The following is a 25,661-nucleotide window of genomic DNA, read 5'->3' as shown; positions in this document are numbered from 1 at the left end:
CTGGCATTCTTCCAAGTATGACGGGAAGTTGGTGCATTTTGCGTTCAGATGCTTTGATGCTACTCAGCTTTGCAACATTACGGCACAACTCATGCAGTGACACTGATTGACACATGTTTCCCCCATCTACTCACAACTAAGCTACTCGAAATGTCCGGAATCTGCCATGCTGCTGCTGGGGCTACTGCACCTTGATTGAACTGCCTGTAGGAGCTGCTCTGCTCATCAGCAATCGCGCCATTGTCGGCTTTTTCGCAGCTGTGAACATACATATGACTGTTTACTGCATCAGCGAGACTAGTATCTGAAACTTATCTTCTTACAGTCTTTCTGTGGTCTTGGCAAAACCAAATGTGCAAACGGGCTTGCTTTCACGAATGCAGGTGAATGTTATCACAAGACTGCCTAATGAGTAAGCTCATTTGTGGCAGTCAAACGGCAGCGTTACTATTTAAACACAGCCTCTCAGAGCAGGCCGCCTTCTCCCTCTTCTTCCCTCCTTCAGTGATTTTTCTCGCTTCTCGTTCATTCCATTCACACCAGTTCTTACTTCTCAGCAGTCTCTCTTGGTGGTCATGGATTGGACCGATGATTCTTCGCGACGCCTTGCTTTCGGGCTGCAACTTGAAGACGTGGAAGAGCTCAGGTCAAGCCAAACAGAAAACCCTCTGAAAAGGAAAGCAGCGGACTTTGACTTTGCTCTTGAAGTCTATCGCAAAGACCTCAGAGACGCAATCTGGTTGATCGGAGATGGGGTACCTGCTCCGACCACTGCTCCGGATTCCAGGCTAATTAAGCGCCCTGCATTGGATATGCCGAAGACTGATGAAGCTCTAGACAATGGAAGCCTCGGTTTGTTCCCAGAGGGCGAAAATCCCGGTTTGTTTCTAGGGTCTGGGGCTTCGAGGGCAGTGGCATCGGTGCCACTGCCGCCCATGGCCGCCAGCAACGAAGACGAGAACAGCGAAAAGCCCGATGGTGCCAACGTTTTGCACTGCATCTCTTGCGGCGACGAGTACAGCAACGAATCGGCTGCCCAGGCACCCTGCGGTCATCTCTGGTGTGCTGGCTGCCTGGGTCGCTATTTTGGGAGAGCCACTGTGGACGAGGGCATGTTTCCTCCGCAGTGCTGCACGCAGCCGATTCTGCTCACCGATGTGAGCAAGTGGCTACCGGCAGAGCTCGTGACGGAGTTTGAGGAGAAGCAGATCGAGTTTACCACGCCAAAACGACTATACTGCGCCAACAAGCGCTGCTCGGCGTTCATCTTACCAGACAATATCGCCATCGACCGCGGCTCGTGCAAGGTCTGCGGCAGGGCGACCTGCACGATTTGCAAGGCCGCGGGTCACAAGGGCATCTGCTCCCGCGACCCTGCCAGGAGGAGGACCATGGCCTTGGCCAAGCGAGAGAACTGGCAGAAATGCTATGGCTGCAAGACGGTGGTGGAGCTGGACTCGGGCTGCAACCACATCAGTGAGTAGTAGCATTAGCTTCCCTTGGGGCAGAGACCCAGAGCCAGAGTACGCATGAGCCAACTAACACATCCGACAGCTTGCCGCTGCGGTAAACAGTTTTGCTACGTTTGCGGGGGAAAATGGAGGACATGTGAGTGCAGCCTATGGGCCGAGAACCGTATCGTCGGTGATGCTGCCTGAGCTGCGGGAGCTCGGCGACGGCTCTCCATATGGTGTGACCACACGGCCGCTCTTGGACATGGTAGGCATGATGGGCATGACAACCTCTTGATGCCGTTCAATGCACATGCTCTTTTTTTTTTTCCGTAGTCCTTTGATGATTTGGTGTTTGGGTTTGGGAATGGTATTTTGCTACTGGGGAATATGAATACAACTCAGCGCTACTTGGGCGACTTCAGATGCTGCAAATATGGGACAATAGGTTCAGTTATAGACTTCAAATCCTTCCTTTTACCGGATTCTTGGTGGTCCGCTACATCAAAATAGCTATTGCGGCGATATCACAAAACTTGGGACCATTTATTGTGCCTGCAAAAATTGGCTCGCTGGATTCTGATTTTTCGGGAGATATTCACATTATTATTATTGTTGCTCCAGATCAATATTAAGAAATAGATTGCCTTGCACTACGCAATCCAATGCTCGTCTTGTCCGACATCTGTTGCCGAAATGCCTGCCGCAGCTGGCTTTCGGCCGAACTCCGTTGAGGAGATGCTCAGGTTAACCTCACCTACGACATTGTCGACTTCTCCCAGAGAAGAAAACGAAGAGACAGAAAAATTTCTCTGTTTATCAAAATAACAATCTTAACTGGGTCCCGTGCTATCCAGGTGCAAACGGGGCGAATCGCCGCTCCAGAGCTGAAATGTGAAGCCAAGGTGAGATGCCCAATTTGCGCCGGCTCGGCTCCAGACTCACTTTCCATAACTCTTCACTCTTCCTGAGCCCTTCTATTCTTTCCAATTACCAGCTACACCACGCAAGGTTCTTTTTTCAAGAGCAATTTGGCTACGATCCTTTTGCTTTCAAATGCTCGTTACCCCGAAATGGCTTTCCTTGCTGATCCGACATGCCTGACTGCCGCCCTACTACAGCTGGAAGAGTTGGGGAGGTTTAGGACGCAGCAAAAAGGAAAGGGCCGTGAAGGTGATGTCAATGACTTGGACATCTCTGTTGACTGTCTTGAGCATGAGCTCGTAGGCTTGATTCAAGTTTTCTACGACCGCGAAGATTGTCGCCTCGTCTTTGCGCAGCCAAGCACCGCAGAACAAGCTTCGCTTAAACAGTTCTACGCCCAGCAGCCCGCCGAGACGATAGCTGGACCAGCAAAACAATCTAGCCCTCCTCAACTGCCTCGAACACCGACCCCGCCACCTATTGTCGTCGTCTCCAGCAGCGCCGTGGCTAAAACTCTGTACGCCAATGCTTCTACTCAGACTGCGCCGCACACGGCGGTTCGTGACGCATCTACTCAGTTCCAGCTAGACTCGAACATCACAACGAATGGCAGCGCGATGTTGGAGGATGAGGCGCCGGGCAAAACTCCAAGCGGAGAGGACAAGGCAAGCAATGCCACGGCTTCAGCCGTCGACGATCTTTCGGCGGAGAGAAACCTTGCAATGATAAAAGTCTTGAAGTGTTTGGTCAGCCTCAAGCTTCAAGATCAGGTTAAATCTGTTATAGAGATCGATCAAGTCATGACCACGGCGGAGTGCGTCGCATGTGGCGACAGATACGTCGAAAAGCTGGTTTTCAGCGCGCCATGTGCGCACAAGTACTGTCCAGAGTGTCTCGTCTCACTTTTTCAGGCGTCAACTACGGATGAGTCACTATTTCCGCCACGCTGCTGCCGAGAGGTGATTCCGCTTGAGGGTGCTGTCTGCGAGCAACTTCCTACGAAGCTGATTCTCGAACTTGAGAGGAAGCAGGTGGAGTTTTCCACGACAGACAGGACCTATTGCTGTGGCGGCTCCTGCGGCAAGTTTATTCCTCCGAGGGAAATTGTGTCGCAGCGCGGATACTGCTGCGCGTGCCAGCTGTTGACATGCACCATCTGCAAAGGTGCGATACACGAAGGTCTGTGCCCTGACGATCCGGCCAAGAAAGAGCTTCTGGCCGCAGCCAGAAACAATGGCTGGCAGCAATGCTATGGTTGTCAGAATCTGGTCGAGCTGGCAATCGGCTGCAACCACATAAGTAAGTGCAATGGCGTTTCTGAGGATGACTTGGATCCGCGCTGGGCTGACTCGTTGAACAGCTTGCCGCTGCGGAAGTCAGTTCTGCTACGTATGTGGCGAACGATGGAAGACCTGTGCTTGTGCTCAGTGGGATGTTGTTCGGCTTACCCATCGGGCAGAACAGCTTGTTGGCAGAGGTCTGTTTGGCGGACGCGACAACGAAAACGCTCTGGGACAGGCGGAAGTTCACATAATCCAAAACCACCAATGTCTGCATGTGGGCTGGGACATTATTTTTGGTATATTTGTTTGTGAAGAGTGCCATGACGAAATGCCGACTTTTATTTGGGAGTGTCGTCGTTGCCGTTTATCAGTGTGTCGCAGATGTCGCTACAACCGCCTTGGAGGTCTACGGGCCAGAGCGTGAATGGGAAGACTTGATCGTACGAAATGCTGGGGGTTTAATTGCCAGTTGTGGTACTGAGGGTTGTATCAAGAAAGGAAGATCGTCGCGCTTTTTGTTGATGTCGATGCCAACACATGACAAAACTAGAATTACCAAAAAGAAACACATTTAATTGAACGAAGTTGATCATAAACGGAATGGCTCGCTTCATCTCACAATGGGCTTGCAGGCGCCCTGCATCGTGCGCATTGCATTGACGTCCCTCACAAACGTCTTCGGCAGCGTATCAATCTTGTCGCTCCTGAGCACGCGCCACTCTGCCGACGCCGCCTTGAACGCACCCTTCAAGCCAGCCCCGGCAAAGATGATGCCAAAAAGGTCTGAAAGCAGGTTGCCCGGGTGCTCTACCGTGTCGTAGATCGAGTAGCCGATATCCGCAAACACACCGGCCAGCTCGATAATGGTGCGCATGATCGCGCCGCCAATCAAGCCCGCCGCCTCGCCGACAAATGGGATGAAGAAGAAGACGGTGGTGATGATGGACGCGATTCCTTCCTGGCGGTCCTGCTCAATCTTTTGGTTGGCAATCTTGACGATGCCGTCCATGCTCTGCACCGCCGCGTTCATTGACATGGCAGGCAGCGCTAGCGTGCTCGCCACCTCCTCCCACGAGACGAAATAGTTTCCGCCGTGGCCATCTGCAGCTCTGTTTCGCCAAGCAGGCGCGATGCGTTCTCATACGCGTGCTTCATGATATCTGAGGGTCCTTCAGCTTAAAATCCCTCTTGAGCGCGGGGTAGTTGTTCCAAAACACGTCCGACCTGTTTTGGCACCTAACCATACCCTCGACATCAGCTTCAGTCCGGCCCCAGACGCAGCCATAGTTATAGTAGACATCATAGTTAATAAACCCGATCCAGTCGCGTAAGACACCGTAGTTCTTTTCCATGTTGTTAAAAAACTTCTCCTCATCGTCGAGGCTCCAATTCAGCGGTTCAGGAAAATCGGCGACATCATTCGGACACGCTAATTTTTTCGTCCGCGCCATTGTAGCATTTTTTAGGGTTTCCTTCGTTGGAGCCGAAGCAGTCGAGGTTGAAGCAGATCTTGTCCCCATAGTTGCCGCCACCGTTGCTGCACTCATCGGAGCACTTGATCGGCTGCGCTTTCGAGCAGTGCCAGTCCTCAGCGCCGTTGTCCAACATGTACTTTTTGATCTGGAAGATGGACTATGTCTCGATGATGTCGTGGTAGATCTTGAACTTGCCTGCGTAGCCATCCTTCATAATCTCGTTGCACTTATCCCTGGTGGTGGTCAGGTTTGTGGCAAATGCCTTGGCCAGATACTGATTGACGCCGGCGTCGGGAATGTCATCGTAGTACGCCGCTTCAATCGCCTCGATCGTGTCGTAAATTCGAGTGCATGGAGTTGGAGTGCCATAGTCTTCATCTTCATCGTCCATAGTCTTCATCTTCATCGTCCATAGTCTTCATCTTCATCGTCCATGTCAAGATTATCAGCCTCGCCCCTGTTAAGACAGTCAGTATATAAAAAAGCGAGAGGTGATGTTTAGCATAGGTATATACATACTCTCCGGTCGAGGCACGGAGCCAAGCATTCATCACAGAAGTATAAGGATGAATGTTGGTGTTGGTGTTTGCCTTGGCCAGAACAGGCTTATCGGAGGCATGGTTTATCATTTCGACCGTGCCAATGGTATAGACGTTGTAAAGGAAAATTTGGCCGCTCTTTTCTACCCTTAGCACGCGCTGCTGGCAGTCTTGCGTGTCGACACATGGCTGCGTGTATTTTTGGAACCAGTTGTACAAGCCAGCGCCGTATACGCGGACGTTGGTCGAGCCAATGATGGACAGACCGCAGGCGGCCGCACAGTGAGGGTTCGAAGGGTCGCACTCCGAAAAATCGGGATCCGATCGGAAGCTGAGACTGTCCTTGAACGGCGCAGGTGCCTGCGGATCAGGTAGATAGTATGGACTTTCGGTTTGAATCTATGGAATGGTTAATGAAATTGTCGAGGAACGAACCCTCAAGCTAAGCTTACCATTGACATCACAATATTGCGTGCGCCGTGGATCATGTATTGGTAGAGTACCGAATGCTCCGATGACGTGCCGTACAGCCAGACAGGGCCAGTAAAACTCTCGATCAGAATTCCTGTACAATGTTAGTCGTAAAACAAAACAAGGAGAGAGAAACTATGTGGTCGTATACCTCTTGCGACATATACGTCAATCTGCGTTTGGCTAGGGCCACCACCAAGCTCGTGATCAGCAACCCAAGCCCAAACATTTTCCAAGTACCCGGACAACTCGACAGTCATGTGAAGCATGAGCGCGCCAGCCATACACTGTTTATTGACAGATCCGGTCAATTTGGGGCAGTCAGACTGTTGCAGGTGCGAGCCCGCAGCGCCACCAATGCGGAAATGGACATCTGAACATGAGTTAGCAGAGTACGTGTACAAACAGGCCGCATCACAATAAAAGGCTTACCCCACATGGCCGCAACGCCTTGCTTGTCTTCAGCAATATTCCATTTCATGAGCACAGCACCGGCAGTTGGTCCTTGCATGGTCAAAAGCAAGTCTTGAATCTCCATGGAGCCACTGACAGCATAGTTTCCAACAAACACCACCAGCTACGGGTCTGCTACATTTTCAAACTTCTAAAGACTCACAAAAAAGGAAATTTAATAAAAATCAGTTGGTATTGATAGAGTTAGCGCAAATGTGACTTACAGATCCCTCAGCGACAATTTGAACTTGGTGAAAGCCATATGCGGCTAAGCGGTGCCAAACAGCTTCTTCCTATAACTAGTGAGGGAAGCCCCTCTCAACCGACCTGCACAACGTTCCGGTCTTCTTACTGGTAAGTGAAAACCTATGAGAATTTTTGCGAGCGTTATACTGCAGATGAAAGGTTTAGCGCCTAAAGGGGTCTAATAGCATTCATTGCCGGCAGTCTTACCCGAATTTTCAATAGCAAGCTTGTGTCTTCCGCGTCGCACCCCTGCAGCCTTATGAGTTCTTTTCTTCTCGACTTCAATCCAGATAGTGGGCTTGTGCAGCTAACCGCGGCTCCGACATTGCTTCGCAGACTTGACCAGGAGATGGATACGCCCGTCATGGATGAGCAGCCAATGAGGGTGTTTCCGCTGTTTTCTCAATTTCCTGTCGACATCAGGCGGAGGATATGGCTTGCCACGCTCGGGCCGATGGCAGTTACCTTTGACACAAAGTTGGTACCACGCGGAGACGAGGATCTCTCCGAAGGCCCTGCAGAGGATATTTCATGCTGCACTCCAGAGAGATTGGCATACTACACTGCCCCGCCGCTGTTTTCCAACTTTTGCCGGTAAAATGCTATGTTGAGCTATCCGACGGAAGCTCTCGCTTACACTTTGCGGTCAAGGCACCTGCAGCCTACCAGGCGTGCAAGGAGTCTCAAGAGTTTTTGAAATTCATATTTGCAGAGGCAGTGAAGCCAAGAGGAGGCTTGCCAAGTTGGTTCCGCTTCGACATTGACACCATTCGATTTGAGGATGTGCTCCTTGACATCGTCGCCCGCCATCCTTGGTTCACCCAAACGCAGCATCTTCATGTTTTTATAGTATATGAGATATACTACTACACTGGATTTCAAGCAGAAGAGTATATGGAGGGCAAAACCATCTTTGGATAGAGGAGAACCTGCCGTCACTGAAGGACATCACTTTCGAGATGCTGCATGCCCGCCACGGTGATTTTGACCGAGCAGTTCGCCAAGTTTGCAAGGATTGGTTTCGAGTTTTTCAGGATTGGTACATTTGGTCCGAGGTGGAAAAGCCTGCCCCTTATTATGCACGGGTCATTTTTCTCGAAAATGGTACTACGGAGAGGGAATTGTTGACGCCAACTAACTACCTTTGCGTCGAAAAGATGTTCTACCAGAAGCACTTTCAGGAGCGTTTCCCTGGTCCCAACTGGTAAGACCACATTGACGACCCAAAAACCAAATCTATTGTCGAGGCCACAGACGAAGAACTGGAGAACCCTGTCGTCTTTTTTGCAAAATATCGGCCATTCTGGGACTAGAAGAGTACAAAGGACAATATGAACAATAATATTCGGGACTTGTGTGCGTGATGGTAGCTGTCCTGATGGCGAGGTCCAGATAAGCTACTGGCAGAACGCCAGTTGCTCTGGCGACTAGTACGGCTACGGCTACAGCAGCAGACACAATTGTCGACAGCTTTGGTCGGGCGGCGCCAACTTCAAATCTCTTTGGCTCCGCTGCACCAAACCAGAGAATGATTTCGTGAACAAAAAGACTTGCACCATGTCTCCGGAATCATCTCATGGCATCTGCTCGGGCGAACAGCCAGGCAACGACGTGTCGTTCAAGCTCAAGAGCCACTACCATACAGACCGTACCGGTGATCAGCACAAGGATGTCACCATCAAACAGAACACGGATGGGATGTGCATGAATATGGACTGCCAGATGAGTAGTCTGGATATTGACAGCGCCGACAACTGTCCCAACGGCCAGGTTCATATCAGTTATTGGCAAAACTCCGACTGCTCTGGTCAGTAGTACAGGTACGGCTATGGAAACCGCGGTACTTGTCGCAGTCTGTGGAAGGACGGGTACAAGACCAAGTGGGTGTGGCTTCGATGTGCTGAGCAGAGCCAGGACTGTGCTAGCAAGAGTAGCTGCAAGGCTGGTCCGGAGCCTTCATCAACCTTATGCTAGATGGTCGTCGGCAAAGTGGTACATCCCTTGTTAAGCAATTATTTATGTGTCGCCATAGATGGATGCATCTGTGCGTCAGACTGTGCCACAGTGCAGGGAGTTTTGCATAATTCTGTTTCTAGCTGTTATTTCTGATGTACCTGATCTCGGAGACATTGTGTTCCATTTCGCACTGCCTTTGCAAGTCTTCCCAAGGCACGCGCGGCGATATTGTGCCATAAGTGAAAGTCAATAAAAGTCTGAACAGGTGAAAGCAATGAGAATGGAAAAGTAGTATTAAGGATCTATACTAGTATTCAACCGCCTCTCATAATGAACTGGAGCTTCAAGTTCGCTTTTTACGTGAACGTACTGTCACATCCCAACTGGGCACGTTCACTAATTGTGCTGTCTGATCGCCGTCTATTGTTGGCGATTCCAGCAAAGATTTCGACTCAATCAGCCCGAGGAAGTGCTCTGGTCGTCACCACCCTCGATATTGGCGAGCTTGTTGAAGTCAGCTTCGACAGTCAACCGCCCGTCTTTGAGAACAGCGACAGCATCCACACCCTCCCGCAGCCTTCCCAGAAGCCCACCAAGTCTATGCGACACGATAATAACAGTATGTCCCTCAGAGACAAATTCGTTTTCGACAATATCATACACCTTGGTCTCAGTTGCAGAGTCCATAAAGGCCGTGAGCTCGTCCAGGAGGACAATGGGCTTGGCGCGGTGTGGGTGGCATTGCTCGTTGTCGGAGTAGGGGCGCGACGCGGCCGCTCGGTGTTTCTGGGCAACGGCGCGCGCGAGAGCAAAGAGCTGTTGCTGGCCGGCGGACAAGGGGGGGAGGCTGGAGAGTTTCTGGTCCAGACTGTCGGCGACCTCGTTGTCCACGGCGGAAAACACACTCCAAAGACCCGTGGACTTGAGGGCATCTCGCAAGACATCGTCTGCGACTGTCAAGGTGGGGTCTAGATTGAATCGTAGCGTTGCGTCTTTAAGCACAATGCCGTCTTGTGGGACGGCGATGAAGCAGCGACTGCGCACGACAGATCGAGGTACGTTCAAGATGTTTGTTCCATCCACTTTAATTGCTCCAGTGCTTTCAATCAGTCTGAGAAGAGACATGAAAATTGTACTCTTACCACTGTTTTTTTTTTCATTAGTCTTGACTTGACAAGGTTCGGTGCAGACTATTTTACCTTCCAGTGCGACCGCAGACAACCAGTTTCTGACCAGCATTGGCGAACAGATCCACGTGGCTGAGTACATTGTGATTGATTCTGTCGATTACGGTCAGATTTTATTCACTTTGCTCTCGCCAATATGTCATAACTCACCTGTATCCCGTAGCGAGATCTTTCAGCACTAATTCACCACGAGTCGGCCAGTGCTCATCGGGCGTCGCTGTCTCCTGGGGAAGGTCCTCTTGCGGCGTCATTTCTTCAACATTTTTGAGGCGCGAAATGGCACCGAGAGAAACCTCCAAATCTGTAAAGCTAAGAACCAGACTGACGAGCGTAGTATTTGTCAGTATGACCAAGTTCAGCGCAACACCCACACGCGTGCCTTGGCCACTGGCACCCATGACGGCCGACGCAACAATTGAAACTGCGATAGTGTTGACGATCAACTCCAAGACAATTAAAAGCCACCTATTGAGACAACGCATGAGGAAGACAGGGCGCATGGACAAGTCGATGGCGTCGATGTTGCGTTGTTCGACGGCACACTGCCAGCCAAATGCGCGGATTGTTGGTAGTCCGTCAATCTAAAGTACTGGACGTAAGCAGGTAAAATGGTACTCGCAGATTTCCCTGCATAATGGCTTACAGTTTCGTGAAAGCCCGAATACAGACTGGCTTTTGCCTCAAGATCCAACACACGAAGCTGGCGAGACGTCCGGAGATATACGCGCTGGACAAAGTAAACCACGACCGCGCAGGCAGGCACCGCAAAAGCAACCCCGGTTTGCACAAGGGACATGATGACGATTTGTGCCGTCATCTTGCAGCATTGCGTCGCGAAGCGTGCAAATGAGTTGGGCAGCTGTCGATCGACCAAGTCAATGTCTTGGCTGAAACGATTCAGTGTCACGCCTATATCGGTAGCGACAAAATATGAAAGAGGCGCGCCGAATATCTTGACAGCAAGGGCATTGTGCAGATAGGTACCAGATCGCTTGGCCAGAAGGCACAGTGTGGTCCACATGTGAATGGACGTACTCGCCCAGGCCATGAATGCGATGAAGACGTATCCCAGAGCAAAAACCGTAGTGTTAGAGCCGTTGCTATCTGCCCAGTATTTTATCCAGTAGGTGGATATGGTATTGAAGAAGGCATAGGTCGCTGTGGTGCCAACGACGGCGATTGGGGCCACTAGGCCAGTGGATTTGAGGTAGAATTTATAGAGTGAAATATCGCCCGTCTGGCGATACAGATCATTCTGTGCGTCCTTTTTGGCTTGCGTCTTGGTAAGGCGTGTGGCCGGCTCGAGAGTAGGGGAGTCATCTTCCACGTTGAATTTGCGCAGCGCACTGACATGGGTGCTCATTTCCTTTGCCGTTCCTCGCCGAGAAACCTTCCCCTGCTCTAGTAGGAGGACATGGTCGGCGAGATGGAAGTATTGGGCAGAATTTGTAATCCACAAGACGGCAGCACCGTTCTGGCGCAAGATCCCAGCAGGTCCGACCAGGTTCTGGACCACTTGGCTTTCGGTCGTTCCATCGAGAGCTGCAAAGCTATCATCAAGCACCACAATAGGCTCGTCGGTATAGAGTAGCCGAGCAAGTGCGATTCGCTGTTTCTGGCCACCAGACAGGTTGACGCCTCGGCTTCCAATGTACAGGTCATCGCCTTCCTGCAGTTGGCTGAGGTCATGGTCGAGACAGCAAGCTTTGACAACAGCTCTGTACTTGACTTCGTCGACAGACGAGGCAAACGCACAGATGATCTCCTTTACTGTGCCTGCCATGACCCATGGCGCCTGGTCACAAAAGCCGATTCTCCGTGAGGTTACCTCCACAATGCCATTCGCTGCGGGTAGTTCGCCAATAATTGCTTTGCCAAGAACAGACTTTCCGCTACCGACAGGGCCGCAGCAAACGGTGACAGATCCGTACGATAGCTCGAGGTCGATATTGCTTAGGATTGGCTGGGCATTGTTGCCATTGACAGTAACATTTGTGAGCGAGACGGCAGTGCCACTGTGGATGCTGACTGGCATGTCCTCTACATCAACCTTCCGAGTATCCTCCAGGGCAGATGCCATGAGAAATTCCTGAAAACGCTCGAAGCTGGCGGCAACAGAAACGATTTGTGGATAAATGGTCATGATCATATTGGCGGGATGCGTCACGATGGAGAGGGCCGCGACAGTCGTAAACAGAACCGCCGTATCCAGAGGAACGTTTCTTACATGAGAAACGACTGCGAAAAGCGCGACTGTGAGTGCAGGGGAGAAGAGTCCAAGAGCGTTTGCGCTTGAGTTGTATTGGCAATCCATGAAACGCTTCTCTCCGGCCCGCGCAAGTTCGTGTTTTCTCAGATCGGCAACATAAGACAGCAACGCGTCTGTGATGCCCAGCGCTTTGACACTCTTCATCGATCCTAAAATAGACCCCAACGCGCCAATACGACGCTCAGTTGCCTCGTTCCAATCTTTTTGACGGCGGCCAATGTTTTGGGCCACAAACTTGCTGACTCGAGAGCAGAAGAAAATAATGACCAGAGGTACGGGCCAGAGCCACTTGACTTGGTCACCCAGAATCAGGAGGCCAAAGGTCACTTCCAGTATTCTGCCAACAAGGTCGTGAAACATGGACGGAGCCCGTGCGATGGCATCTACATCAGTGCTCATTACCGTCGTGGCTTTTCCGGTGTCTGCTGCGTGCGCGGCTGTGGCCAGTGTCTTTTGGTAAATGAGAGATGTGAGGGAGCTTTTGACGGTGAGCTGAAGTCGTGCAGTTTTGTAAAGATACTGAGAGCCCGAGAATGTCGAGCCAAGGTACACTGCCATGGCGGCGAGAACCAAGTAGCGCTCGTAGCAAGAGCTCTGCCGGTAAGGTGACTCGACGTAACGAATGACGGCTTTGATGAGCAGTGGCTGACTGCAGTCAAAAAGAACCATGAAAAGCCTGGGGATCATGGTAGTGATGAATTGACGGGTATGTGTCTTGAGCAGAACTTGGCATAATGTCCATTTTGTCTCGGGTTTCGCTATGAAAGTCAGCCTAGGCAGCGTACATCTTGAATCGTGATAAAGAGTTACCTCTGGTACTCCACGCATGTTTGGTGATTTCACTCAAGCCAGCCGCCTGGAGATGATGGTCCAGAGGCGGCATGTCTTCATTTTGGAAAATGTGCTTGTTTCCCTTTGCGAGTAGCTTGTTCATCCACCAAAATGACACAGCGCTAAATAAATTCGCAGTTTCGACAGGCGCCAGTGACTTGTATTGTGGCAGAAAAACATCATGTTTCGAGGTGCATTCGAGGAATAAAATCACGAGCTGGATGATTCCGATCACGGGTGCGAAGCATTGCAGATACTCTAAGCGCTGGGCGGCCGCCAGTTTCGAGACGGTAGAGAGATTCCAACACCCTGCTAGGAGGAGATAAAGTACAAGGATGCTTGACGATTTGAGCGCTCTCTTATGGCACACAGATGACAGCATGACGGCGCCAGCTGCGCCAATCAGGGATAGGATGACGGCGACCACCGATGGCGCATTGTTGGGCCGCGCAAGAAACGCAGCCAGATGCGCCAGCGTTGCTGCCACAAGAGCATAGCCAGTAACCTGCGCGTCAAAAGTCAGCATCCCTTTGTTCAAAAGATTGGCATGAGAGACCGGTACGGACAAGTTTTGCCGTTTCTAAGAAGCCAGGTCGAACTTTGATTTCGGATCGACGCGCGTGTGTCCAGGCGTAGGGAAGCAAGGCCAGAAAAACCACCGAGATCGCAATTAACTGGACCGCCGGGTCCAGCGGCGTGATGCACTCCATGGCTGATTTTTCGTTCGAAATTTTAAAGGGAGGGTGCACTAGTAGATCAGCCCAGGAGCAGTAGCTGTCTTGTCATATACATGTGATGTCTGGGACTTTTGTAACGACTCTGAGGCGGGGGCGAGGCGTTAAGCACAGGGGTTGAGATGCTGTGATACGAGATGCAACTAGACGCGTGCATCACACTAAAAACAAGGCTGGCAACGCCTAACCAATAACTTACCATTATCCGTAAGGGCGAAGCAAAACAACAAGCAAGAGAGTCCCTACGATAGGGGTGACATAAAAGCATGTCGCTTGAGCAGAAGCAGCGGCTTACTTCATCTTCTACGGAGTATCCGTACTACTAGCCTCTCTTTTCCTGCTATTCTTCTTTCCTAATTCCTCTATTTATCGATCTTCCCTATTTTCTTGTAATTTTTTTTTCTTTTATAACAATCAATCGCCTAGCTACGGCGTCTTTTTTTGCCCACCCCCCGTCCCTGTCAACTATTACTTCCTTGTTAGTAGTGGAATTTGGCGGACTGGTTTCGCGCCAAGCAAGTGTCACCCAACGGCGAGTGCGATGTCAATTGTGTGTCCCGGATAACCAAGAAACATGCTGGCTTGCAAGTGAAGCACGCGATAGCGCAACCCATGTGTACCTAGGGTATCGCGCCAAAAACAGTACACGCATCATTTCTTATCTTGATTTTTTCTCATCTGTCTGGGTCAAAACTCCCTGAACTCTCTCGCCAGGCAACTTTGGAGGTTAGTTATCTTATACAAGTTACGCCTCGCGACACTGCAAAGAGGGCGCAGCAGTTGTCAAGGATGCATCACATGAGACAAGGATTCACGCCGAGCTATAAACAATTGATTACAATTGATTTCATAATACAGGCTAATAATAACAAATGCTGTCTGCACCCTACTCTTCCGCCAGCTTGGCGTCCTGCACCTCGGACCCAGAGAATCCTGCCTCCTCCTCTGCGACTGTCTTGTCCGAGATGGTGAGAACCATCGGCAGCACGAAAATCAAGGAGCCAATGCACAGGCCCCAGTCCATGGCCAGCTGCTTCATGGGCGCGAGGTGCAGGGCATTTAGTCTCCACGCAACAGCGGCACCAGCAGCCTGCAGGCCCTTGTACATGCCCACGAGCACCGCCGCGCGGGACGTGCTGTTGGACTCAGTGCCGATGAGCCAGTAGGCGAAGCCCTGCCAGAGAGCATCGTAGCATCCGTAAAAGATGTACAGGAACATGGGCCCCACGGCTTTCTTGCTATCCTTGAAGTCAAGAGTCTGCTTTCCACCCTCGGCGAAAAACTTGTCCTGCCACAGCTGGAACTGGTAGCCGCCGCCCCAGATGACCATGCCGGTCGCAAAGACAAAGAACCAACCCAGGCGGGCACGGTTGGGTCGGCTGAGCATGGGAAGATCCAAGATCAGACCAATCAAAAGACCGCCAGCCATCTGCGAGAACCAGTACAGCGCGCCATTGAGAGATCGTGTGCGAAGGTTAAAAGTGTAGCCATTGACGTTGTTTTGTTGGTAGCTGTAGAATACGTTTGCGGAAAAGAACAGAGGAATCATGCAGGCGACGCGCCACTTCATGAGCGTGCTGAGCGTCATCTTGAGCATGCCCTTGATGGTGTTCTTCTCAGTCTCGACAGCTCTGTGGAGCTGTGCCAGACGAACGTGCTTGGGAGAGCAAATGAAGAATCCCAGCGTCCAGCCGAAAATCATGATGACCATGAGAGCAATGTACGTCGAATCGCTGACAGTGCCGGCAGTGTTGTTGTAGTTGAGGCTGAAGGAGACCAGCGAGCCGATGCCACCACCAAAGTTAAAAATGACCCAGAAGACGGCAATAGCACGACCCTTTTGAGATTCGTCCACATAGGTGGTCATGATGGCACCCTGCACGATCCAGACGAATGAGGCGCCGATGCCAAGCACGGCACCGGAGCCAATCACAAATGCGCCGTTGGCGTCGTGGTTGAAGTGCAACAAGCTGCCGCTGTACAGAGCGTAGGCCCATCCACCGATGAGGAAGCAGATTCGAGGTCCGGTCACTGAGAAGATCGGGCCGGCAACCAGAAGAGCGGTTGCGGCAGTGGTAGCCAAGAGAGCGACGGTGGCGTTTGCGGCAACGGTCGGATCAACTTGGCCAGAGCCACCAATGCCTGTGAGAGCGTTATACATCTGCATGAGTGTTAGTATTGTTCTATTTTACTGTATTTTCAGGTCGGCGTGGCATACTCCAGGAAGGCAGAAGCAGATCATGGAAATAAGCAGAATCTGCGTCCAGGGATGCGAGTAGAAACGCATGAGCTTGCTCTGCCCATGGCCCTGTTCCAGGTCTGAAGTGATTGGCGACGCCTGCTGGCCAGCGCCCGTGGCGCTGTCCTCGATGTGTTTGTCGGCGGAAGGCATCTTGTCAAGTTCGTGGGCCGCCTGCGCCATTGCTGAGCTGTAAGAGATTTCTGGGGAAGAATAGATGCGGTCACACTCAGAGGAGATCAGACAATCTGGGGAACATGTGCAGGATGGGGTTGGCGGCTCTTATAAAGCAAATGGAGGGTGGCTACGGAAACCCCCCAGCACGTTGCCTCGTAGTCGTGACAATGGCCCCCGGGGTATATACTTGAATGACGAAGGTCTGTCCTCGCTCCAAAAAAATCGAGTTCCAATCCAGGTTAGTTAGCGTCAGGCGAACTAAAACTCAGCTTCACACGTTACATCTTAGTGTGTCTCCCCACAAGTCTCTTTCTTGCCCAGTCCCAGCAGAGTGGAAATACTGGCACTCAAGCACTGCCTTTTTTTCCTTGGGAGGTGGGGGGACAAGAGGAAACCAATCTCCAATTAAAAGAATGACCCGAATGGAGGAGTCGTGGGGGGAACAAGACGAAACCTCTTTTGCTGCAAAACTGTGCCGATACTTTTGCAACCAGAACGCCGCTTTTTTCGGTGATTTGGGGGAAATAACTAGGCATCTGGAGAATTACAAACCCGCAGAGTGTCGATGGTCATCGCACTGGTGCCGGCGTCACGGTGGCGTACTGGCTTCTAGCTCAATCAGGCATGACTCGCCGCGAAAGCGCCTCGCTTCCCGGCATATTTGTGCCCGTCGAGGGCCTGTGTATGGGTCTTGGCTGAAAAAAAGGCGTTGTTAGTGTCTTCGTGGGGGTTTGTGGCGGCCGGTTTACAGGCGTCGTTAGTCGGTATCCACGGCAGTACGGAAGTGTCCCATTTTCGCGGCTTTTCTGTACTCGATATATTCGCGTGGCTTTCTAGAACAAAGTGCCAAGGTGGTGTAAGATAACTACACATCCTATATTTCGAGCTCTCAGCTCTTTTCTGTGTCCTATCCAAAGCAAGGGGTTATCGGCGAAGCAACGGTCAGAATGCCACCCACCACCGTTGAGCTGGGCGGACTTCAGACAGAGAACAGAAACCCGAGAACCACGGCCATTGACAAGGTATCCACGGAAGAGCTCTGCCGCATCCTGCATCAGGAGGATTGCCGTGTCCCTGCGGCCATCACACCATGCCTCCCAGATATCGCTGGAGCGATTGATGCGCTGGCCGAAAAAGTCGGTAGAGGCGGTCGCGTGTTTTACATTGGTGCCGGCACTAGCGGAAGGTACGTTTGTTCTGGCCTGAAGAGAAGAGGCAAAAAGCCACAATCCTGGGAGCCGATCGTTCTGCTGCAGCTCTTTGGCAGCCACCGCGATAAGAGGCTATAACTAGTCGGCAAGCTGAGCTGGAAGCTACGCTTTTGGCTTCGCGGGCTGGCACTCGAAAGAGCTCCGCTGACCAAGTCAATAGGTTGGGTGTGTTGGACGCTTCTGAGATCCCGCCAACATATTCCGCCCCCTCAAATCAATTTATTGCCCTGATTGCAGGCGGCGACTATGCGCTACGCAACGCCAAGGAAGGCGCGGAGGATGACCGATCCGCTGCCAAGACTGATCTTGACGCTTTTAATATTAAGGCAGGCCTAGATTGTTTAATTGGCATTGCATCTTCTGGGCGAACCCCCTACGTCTTGGGAGGTTTGGAATATGCCAGGTCCATTGGCTGCACCACTGTAGGTGTTGTCTGTGTGCAGCCGTCTGCCATTGCGACAGAGGGCAATGCAGACTTTCTTGTCAGTGCTGTCACCGGCCCCGAGTCGGTGACGGGCAGCACGAGAATGAAAGCCGGCACTGCTACAAAACTGGCCTTGAACATGATTAGTACAGGCATCATGATTAAGTTGGGTAAAACTTATGGAAATCTGGTAAGCTTGAGAGTTAATCCTTGCACAGCTTGTGTAATTAACACGCTGTGTAGATGGTGGATCTCAAAGCCACGAATATTAAGCTGCAGCAACGTGCCCGAAACATTCTGAGAGCTATTGGCGGCCAGCGTTGTCATCATTCCGATGAAGATCTGGATGGTATTCTCGCAGCTGCTCGTGGCAGCACCAAAGTCGCCGCCGTAGTCATCGTCTTGGAAGTGGACGTAGCGGAAGCCGAGCTGCGCCTGGAACGGAACAATGGCGTTCTTGCCCAAGTATTTGCAGAGGCTGAAACCGAGTCAAGCACGGGGAACAATGACGACAGCGGTATCGTTCTCTGTGTTGATGCGGGGGGAACAAGCTGCAAGGCTACGGTTCTGTCCAAAGATGGGGCTGTCGGGACAGGCATTGGAGGGCCATGTAACATGTAAGTACACTGCGAATGCCGTACGCCGACTCAAATCCCACGTTTACTGATCTGATGTCTTTACAGAACAAGCAATGGTCTAGATGCCTGTCTATCAACCATTTTTAAAGCCATTCAGCAGGCGACAGATTCATGTCCGGCAACAAAAGGACGCCGCTTCTCGTCAATTGCGTTCGCCGCAGCTTGGGTCGGTATCGCTGGCTATGATCGACCTGCACTGCAGCCTTTGATCGACTCTGGACTGTCTAAGCTATTAAATCTCAAAGTCGGTGTCGGACTTGACGTAACCGCAGACATAGATCTCCTACCCGTCGCGTCAGCTTCGGAAGAGAATGTGGAATCGGCCATTGTCCTGGTCGCAGGTACCGGTTCTGTGAGCATGAGCTTTCGGAAAGAAAACGGTCGTTTCATCCGTACAAGCCGTGCCGGTGGCTGGGGCTACTTGCTCGGCGACGACGGCTCTGGCTACGGAATTGGTCGAGAGGCGTTGCGACTGGCGTTGCGTGCAAGTGACATGAGCCGCATGCGCAAGGCCGCGGGAGCGCCCTCTCAGCCCCTGCCACCGCTTGCAGATGCGATCCTCAACCACTTCAAGGAGCGGTTTCCCGAAGCAGAAGCAGACGACTTACTCAGCACCATCATGGTGCCCAGCTCTGCTCCGCAGCAGCCCGAGGATGCCGTGATGGACAGGACCAGCCGCATTGCTGGGGTAGCCAAGACGGTCCTGGCCCTGGCCGGGGTAAACGAAGATGCTGAACGTATCATTTCAGCGGGTGCTGACAGATTGGCAGAGCTTGTTACTCTGCTGGCCTCCAGCCAAGGCATTGAGCCGTCCAAGGCCAGCTTGGTGTTGGCAGGTGGTCTTATGCAGGATGAGGGATACCGCAAGCGGGTGGTAGGCTCCGTCGAGAAGGCAGGTTACAAGTTTCAGCATGTCCAGATAGTGGACCGTCCAGCCATGAACGGAGCGCAATTTCTCTTGCAGTCGATACAAAAGCTGCAATAGATCCGGTCGGTTCATGAGAATAGTAAAAGACTACATTCAGCCGACTTGAGTAAACACCAGTCATCATATAGAATGCACATAATGTTAGCTTCACTTTCTGTCCTAACCATCCTTTTGTTAGCATTAGTCACATCGCTGGTCAGACAGGGGCCTGTGCCTGCGACTGAATCGCGCACGGTCTATATCGGGCGAGAGGAGATGCGGCTCAACAGCTGTCAAGAAAGGCTAATTGCTTTCATACCCGCACTAGCTGTAACGTTTAAATCGGGCAGCGACGGTTCACCTTGTGGGCCACTCACGTTGTATCGAATTCCTGGCATAACAATGGAGGCAATTTTTTTTTCTTGTCCCTCCACAATGGAGACAGAACCATCCGGATACGGCCCTCTCGCTTCTTGTTTTGCCACGGGGCCCCGTCATTTTTCTGTTGGGGCCCCTCATAATTATCCATCTTGATCTCCGCCAAATGAGAAATATGTGCTCGTGACTGGAATAAACTCTTTCTAACCCATTTCTCGGGGGAACGCAAGACGACGGGCGGACAACGAGTTGCCCCTGCAATCAACTCTCCACTTCGGTGACGTTTTGGTCCATGGCGGCGCCGGTGCCGAGCCCGACTAGAGTCGAACGCCACTACGGCATATTTAGATGTGGCATTCGGCACTCTCTGGACAAGCACTAAAATAAGCCCAGATCTTGGCAGGCGCATAGGTGGACTTGGGCACCCCTGGAGGTGAGCCCAGGGAGATGCAACATTGATGATGGCGCGACGCCATCGCTTCTAGAACATTGCCCCATTGCGCAAATTCGAGATCTCACGTGGTCTTGTCGACAAATTAGATAGGGGCTTGCAGAACGGACTTTTCGTATATGGCAAGACCAATTCAATACATATTTGCCCCTCGACCTCGCGCCGGTTTCCTCTAGCAAAATGGGTATAGGGCCATTGCCAGTGCGATAAAACCAAGCAAACTACTGACCAAACTAGGCCAATGTTGGAAAACACGGATGGATCAGCGAGAAGCATTCCAGCTGCAACGATGCTAAGCAAAATGGCAAAGGCTACCTGCGCACCGGCATTGCCTTGTAGAGAAACACCATCAACGATTTGTACCTAGTAGCGCTGCTATTGTCCAATGACTCCAACATCAAAGTGAAGGAGCCCAAGGACAGCCACAATCCAGTGTGACTTGTACTTCAGCGAACGCAGCCGTACCAGAAGGAGCTGATTGGACTAGGCATGCGTACAGGATCGATGGAGCCAAGCACATCCCGGGCATATATACTCCGTTGTTCTGGCGTATTTTTAATTATTCTGATTTTGGCGGGATGTTTTCCGAATAACAACAGGCCCAAACTACGGCCAAGTCCCAAGGCGATGTAAGCCAATCCGCTGGTTCCGAGGCTCCAACTACATTTGCCCGGCTGGAATATTTTTGAAAGTAGCCACAGCGCTCGATTTAGGAAATTTAAATAGTACGATACGCGACAATCATGGGAGAAAATACTATCGTTCTAGGGGTACGCATCATGTCGTTGATCAAGACTCGGGGCCTCATCGTGTCGCGCCAGGCAGATCGTAACAGCTGCGCAAGTACTCCCGGCCAAGCGATTATTTCAATGTGTGAGACTTTTTGCCTCAATGCTGCCTTTTAGTAATTGTAAATCGTAAATCCTAGATTTTTTAGCGAGTGAGTACAGTAGCCCGGCGATGCCCAGCACACAGGCCAGCAGATCGGCGCTCTAGTGTAGATATCCGTGTCAGCTCCGGATATAGAACGAACGGCAATTTATCAGCACAGACATAGACCGTCCTAGCAGTAGCGGGAGCCATCGAAACGTCACTTTGCACTGAAAAACCACAACTCAGCCTACAAATCAACAATTGAGAGTCCCGGAGAGACCAAAAAATATTCGAGGGAGCCTGGCCGGCAACTCTGCTTGAATCGACTCTAGCTTGGTGGTTATCCACAGCAGACGTCGGCCATGAATAGAAGCGCCAATTCTCGCAGCCGCGCTGGAAAGCGAAATGCGACAGCCTGCGAGCACTGTCGCGCTGCCAAGGCCAGGTGCCAGCCAAGCGAGCAGCCTAGTATTTGTCAAAAGTACGCCCGAGGCGGTCGTTGTTGTGGGTGGTGTCGAGTTACACGCTGACGATGCTACAGGTGCTTTGTCGCGAGAAGAGAGTGCATCTGTCGAACCAAGGCTCGCCCGCGCAGAGTACGGCCATCACCTACGTAAGTTATTGTGCTGCATCATATCAATAGATGCAAATCAAGCTAAACACGTCTTTATCAGTCCCAAGGAGGCAAAGTTCAAGTCGCAACCCAGCACTCAGCCTGCAACTTTCACCATCGCCACGTTTCTGCCGGCACGATCGCACAGAGATGACGAGTACGAGGACTTGCGAGAAATCCATCGGCATGCATTCACCAATGCACTCGATGACGAAGATTCTGCTCAGGAAACTCCGAACTTGAGTCATTCAGCAGCCACCCCGTCAGTTACCTCAACCACAGCGCGTGCCGCGGCAGACATATGGCGCAAGCCTCAGTTCAACACAGCTTCAGCCCAAGAACTTCTCAAGACCTTTGTCAGCATTTCAGAAAATCTGCCGTTTGTCAAGCTACCAAACGAGTGTACCGTCCCTCAACTGGCTGCGACGCAGCCTTTTGTTCTGCTCGCCATCTTGACAGTGACGTCAGGGTTAGGGTCAGTTCAGAAGCATTCGCTGTACGATGACGAGTTTCTCAAGATTTTGGGACTGAAATATGTCTCCGGGGGAGATGGGAGCCTAGAGCTGCTGCGCGGCCTTCTTATTTACTGTGCATGGTAAGGTTCGTTGGGGATGAAAGCTTCGGTTCCCAGCCTCAAACTAACGACGTTGTGGCCGCAAGGTATCCGTTCCATCTCAAGCCCAAGAACTCTCAGTTGGCTCGGTGCATGCGCATGGCTGCGGGCATCGTACACGATCTGAATTTGGATGACGATTTTCTGGCATTTCAACCTTGGGAGCAAGGGGTGCGTGCTGATGATCTGGACAGGATTCGCACCTATCTCGCCTACGTCTATCTTGTGTCCACGTAGGTTAAAGCTACCCCGTCATATGCTTGATAGGAGACTGACGTGGTCATTTCGACACCGCAGGTATATTATTGTGTGGAAAGGCGACCGATTTGTTAATACTCGCCAGCCTCCCTGGACAACTGCAGCGATCGATATTCTGGAGCAATATGCCGAGACCGATGACGATCGTAAATTGGCCATCTTGGCGCGCGTTTCGACTCTGTTCGCGGAAGCTGCTGGAGCCGTCAATGGTAGAGACAGCGCGGAAGCACGCAGTAGCCAGCTTATTCTGGTTAGTTTGTCACAACAGTATCAACAGACACGAGACAGCTATTCAGTACAGTGTCCAGGCGTCTTGGGTGAGTAGTGCATGGCTTTCAGACGAGGTCTGTGGCTGACAGATGAGCAGACGACGTTACAATTCGCCTGCAAATAATGTACCTCGAAATATACCTCGATGTTGGAAGTCTACTCGCCTTTCCTGTCGCAAAAACAGCCTTGTCGGCCAAAAGAACGCGCTCCGCACCGCCAACGGCAAAAATAAACAGCTCGGTGAAGAAGCTTGGAGCTTTCCTACACTTGGTGGCCGAGATTGACGATGCTGACATGCTCGCGTTTACCGTCAGTGACTGGACACGTCTCATCATTATCCTGACTTTGGCTTTTCGTCTATCCTTTCCGCTCGCTCTGGCGCCGGAATTCGACTGGCTCTCGGCGCGCAAGGAGATCCGGCTAGAGCAATTCCTCTCCGAGGTTTCGCGTGGTGGCGGGGAGGCCGCTACTTCCAGCGGCATCCTGGCAGCAAATCGCGTCGTCTTGGGCGTCCTCGGGTCCAAGTATAACCAAAGAGAGAGGGTGCTTGCGGAAACCGCTCCTGTTGCGGCGCCGCCAAACAGAAGCGCGGGATGCCCTGTGATGGGCGGCAGTGGCGGGGTGACGATTGCGCAATGGGACCTGAATCTGGGCGATGGACCTGAATTATCGACAGACCCTGATATGCCGGACATGCTTCCGATGCTGCACAACATGTGGGCGACTGGTGGGATAGCATGGCAAGACGTGGACAAGATTCTATGGGACTCGTTTGGCGATCAAGTGGGTGGAGACGCGAACAGTTGGGCCTCGCAATAAATCTCACGCGACATTCCCACGAAAACATCACTCAATAATTCAGAAAGAAATGCTTAAAAATCAAGCCAGTTTTTAAAAGGACTGGAGAATTCATGTATGCAGTAATTTTATTTGACTCGAGTGTTGGCCATTGTTGCCAGAGGTCAAGCATTGCGGTCACGCGCCCTGCTGCGATCGAAATTACACTTGACAATCGAACTGCCAACACGAATTAGAAACGCCAGGCGCTTTTATTCGGTATCATAGCTCTCGATAAATAATTCCGATTTAAACCTAGTGCCTAGTATCTAGAAAATTCGCTTCACTCTTGAGCGCAGCAAGCAGCTCAAAAGACTACATAGACATCTGATTTCATGTGTAGGGTAGGCGCATCTTGACCTGGTAATGTTTCGGGAAAATAAATTGCATTTTCAACGCCTGCGCTATGCCTAAACTATGTCAAGTTTCGAATGTACCTGGTAGACAGATTATTGCAAATGTCCCTCTACGCCGCTCTTGATCCCTTCCAGCACTGCCGCCCATTCATTGTTGGCCTTGTACTTGGTCAGCTCCTCAAACCTGTCGCACGCAATGCGGCGCACCAGCAGCATGTCTTTGGCTCGTTTCAAAGTTCGACCCTCCCCGTTGGAAAGAAAATCCTCGAACCAGGTATCTTCGGTGGTATCAAAGGGGAGAAAAACGAGCTCACTGGCCTGGCTGGTAATTTCGTCGCCTTTGCTTCCGTCCAACACCGACGCAATCAGCCTCAGGAAAAGCTGCTCGCGCGCATGGTCGGGGAATGTGCGCGAGTACAAAAGCGCCTCAGTGACATTTGTTCTGGACATGGCGTCAAAGAGGAGCTCCACAGCGATTGACGACTTGAGGATAGGTCGCACCGATGTAAAGTAAGCGAGAGGGAGGGTGTAGTCTTCGTCGGGGGCGTGCTGGACCAGCGCGATGATGATGTCGTCGGAGAAGTCTGGGCCGAGAGACGGATGTGAAACGTATTCAAGCGCGCTCTGAAAAGAAAACAAAGTTTAGTCAAGCGGAGGAGACTCGAGCAAGAGAAGGACGCACCGAGAATTCCAGATGGTCCATGTACCACAGGCCCTGCATGAATAGCTGGTAGTTGGCAGGAAGTCCGGAGGCAGCGACAAACTCTTGTGAGATATACGAAGGGCCGTTGGAGCCGTCGAAGTCAAGTAGCACGTAGTAGAAAAGCGACAGCTTGTGGTGTGTCGACACAGTGGCATCGCAAACGCTCTGGTGAAGCTGCTTGAGCGCGTTGTCCGTCTTGGGAGGGTAAACCTTGGCTGAGGAAGGGCATGTTAGTCTTCTGCACCTGCTCGGGCCATGCAAGGTTGGACCAACTTTTTGCGATGCCCAGAGCGCGCAGGACTCGGTCGATGAAGAGCACGCCCGACAATGTTTTGCGATGGGCATCAATGTCCTGCTGCAGCTTGCGGTCGTAGGGGCTGTGCAGGGCGGCAGGAAAGACCTGCTGAAACTCTGTATAGTCCAGCATGATGGCAAAGGTGCACAGCAGTAAGTAGAGATGGAAAAAGGTTATATGAATGCTGCGTTAGTCAAAGGGAGCTTTCGGAAGCTCGAACTTGGGACGATCAAAATCACGTGTAGCGTAGCTACCAATTCTTGGTGTCGCGACGCCCCACCAACGAGTCGCCGTGATGTTGCGCAAGAAGCTCAAAGACAATTGGAAATATTCAATCTATGGTAGATTTTGCATAAATAATCAAGTGAATAAGAATAGGAATTTTGTATTTGCGTCAAGCAAGCCCTTGTACTGGGGTTCTGTATTTGATGAGCTGCTTCGCTGCAAGCACGGCGCGATACTCAACGGCCATGCAGCCGACGAATAAGCTAAATGCCCCACGGTGTAATAATTGATTAAATCTTGAAGACCAGAGACGAGATTCGAATACTGTCCGATACTGCACCAATAGATTACAAAAATACACTGAGCCCTACGAC

General features: G+C 51.6%; 10 protein-coding genes across 10 annotated transcripts; 5 read left to right on the top strand and 5 right to left on the bottom strand.

Annotated features, from left to right (window-relative positions):
* Positions 1–935: 935 nt before the first annotated feature.
* Positions 936–1,749, top strand: LMH87_000765 (uncharacterized protein; the record flags this gene model as incomplete). Its single annotated transcript, XM_056198728.1, has 3 exons — positions 936–1,476; positions 1,555–1,566; positions 1,619–1,749. The coding sequence occupies 3 exons, from the start codon at positions 936–938 to the stop codon at positions 1,747–1,749; spliced, it is 684 nt and encodes a 227-aa protein (XP_056055649.1).
* A 775-nt stretch (positions 1,750–2,524) lies between these two features.
* On the top strand, positions 2,525–3,909 carry LMH87_000764 (uncharacterized protein; the record flags this gene model as incomplete). Its single annotated transcript, XM_056198727.1, has 3 exons — positions 2,525–3,674; positions 3,736–3,764; positions 3,835–3,909. 3 exons carry the CDS (start codon positions 2,525–2,527, stop codon positions 3,907–3,909), a joined length of 1,254 nt encoding a protein of 417 aa, XP_056055648.1.
* Positions 3,910–4,268: 359 nt separating this feature from the next.
* Positions 4,269–5,109, bottom strand: LMH87_000763 (uncharacterized protein; the record flags this gene model as incomplete). The annotated part of the gene is made up of 2 exons (XM_056198726.1): positions 4,269–4,759; positions 4,905–5,109. The coding sequence occupies 2 exons, from the start codon at positions 5,107–5,109 to the stop codon at positions 4,269–4,271; spliced, it is 696 nt and encodes a 231-aa protein (XP_056055647.1).
* Positions 5,110–5,290: 181 nt separating this feature from the next.
* Positions 5,291–6,654, bottom strand: LMH87_000762 (uncharacterized protein; the record flags this gene model as incomplete). Its single annotated transcript, XM_056198725.1, has 5 exons — positions 5,291–5,549; positions 5,653–6,071; positions 6,125–6,237; positions 6,295–6,516; positions 6,576–6,654. 5 exons carry the CDS (start codon positions 6,652–6,654, stop codon positions 5,291–5,293), a joined length of 1,092 nt encoding a protein of 363 aa, XP_056055646.1.
* A 1,745-nt stretch (positions 6,655–8,399) lies between these two features.
* Positions 8,400–8,657, top strand: LMH87_000761 (uncharacterized protein; the record flags this gene model as incomplete). The annotated part of the gene is made up of 1 exon (XM_056198724.1): positions 8,400–8,657. The coding sequence occupies one exon, from the start codon at positions 8,400–8,402 to the stop codon at positions 8,655–8,657; it is 258 nt and encodes an 85-aa protein (XP_056055645.1).
* Positions 8,658–9,254: 597 nt separating this feature from the next.
* Positions 9,255–13,795, bottom strand: LMH87_000760 (uncharacterized protein; the record flags this gene model as incomplete). The annotated part of the gene is made up of 6 exons (XM_056198723.1): positions 9,255–9,942; positions 9,998–10,078; positions 10,136–10,566; positions 10,629–13,012; positions 13,065–13,590; positions 13,652–13,795. The coding sequence occupies 6 exons, from the start codon at positions 13,793–13,795 to the stop codon at positions 9,255–9,257; spliced, it is 4,254 nt and encodes a 1,417-aa protein (XP_056055644.1).
* Positions 13,796–14,705: 910 nt separating this feature from the next.
* On the bottom strand, positions 14,706–16,241 carry LMH87_000759 (uncharacterized protein; the record flags this gene model as incomplete). Its single annotated transcript, XM_056198722.1, has 2 exons — positions 14,706–15,980; positions 16,038–16,241. The coding sequence occupies 2 exons, from the start codon at positions 16,239–16,241 to the stop codon at positions 14,706–14,708; spliced, it is 1,479 nt and encodes a 492-aa protein (XP_056055643.1).
* Positions 16,242–17,182: 941 nt separating this feature from the next.
* Positions 17,183–19,493, top strand: LMH87_000758 (uncharacterized protein; the record flags this gene model as incomplete). Its single annotated transcript, XM_056198721.1, has 4 exons — positions 17,183–17,421; positions 17,607–18,060; positions 18,114–18,487; positions 18,554–19,493. 4 exons carry the CDS (start codon positions 17,183–17,185, stop codon positions 19,491–19,493), a joined length of 2,007 nt encoding a protein of 668 aa, XP_056055642.1.
* Positions 19,494–21,479: 1,986 nt separating this feature from the next.
* On the top strand, positions 21,480–23,690 carry LMH87_000757 (uncharacterized protein; the record flags this gene model as incomplete). Its single annotated transcript, XM_056198720.1, has 7 exons — positions 21,480–21,598; positions 21,659–21,730; positions 21,792–22,325; positions 22,391–22,576; positions 22,641–22,851; positions 22,903–22,918; positions 22,969–23,690. The coding sequence occupies 7 exons, from the start codon at positions 21,480–21,482 to the stop codon at positions 23,688–23,690; spliced, it is 1,860 nt and encodes a 619-aa protein (XP_056055641.1).
* A 467-nt stretch (positions 23,691–24,157) lies between these two features.
* LMH87_000756 (uncharacterized protein) lies at positions 24,158–25,194 on the bottom strand (the record flags this gene model as incomplete). Its single annotated transcript, XM_056198718.1, has 3 exons — positions 24,158–24,688; positions 24,747–24,982; positions 25,041–25,194. 3 exons carry the CDS (start codon positions 25,192–25,194, stop codon positions 24,158–24,160), a joined length of 921 nt encoding a protein of 306 aa, XP_056055640.1.
* Between the last annotated feature and the right edge of the window lie 467 nt (positions 25,195–25,661).

Source organism: Akanthomyces muscarius, chromosome 6, assembly GCF_028009165.1.
Source record: "Akanthomyces muscarius strain Ve6 chromosome 6, whole genome shotgun sequence".
Lineage (NCBI taxonomy): Eukaryota > Fungi > Ascomycota > Sordariomycetes > Hypocreales > Cordycipitaceae > Akanthomyces > Akanthomyces muscarius.
Note: the sequence above shows the minus strand (reverse complement) of the source record. Positions and strands in the feature narration are given on the sequence as shown.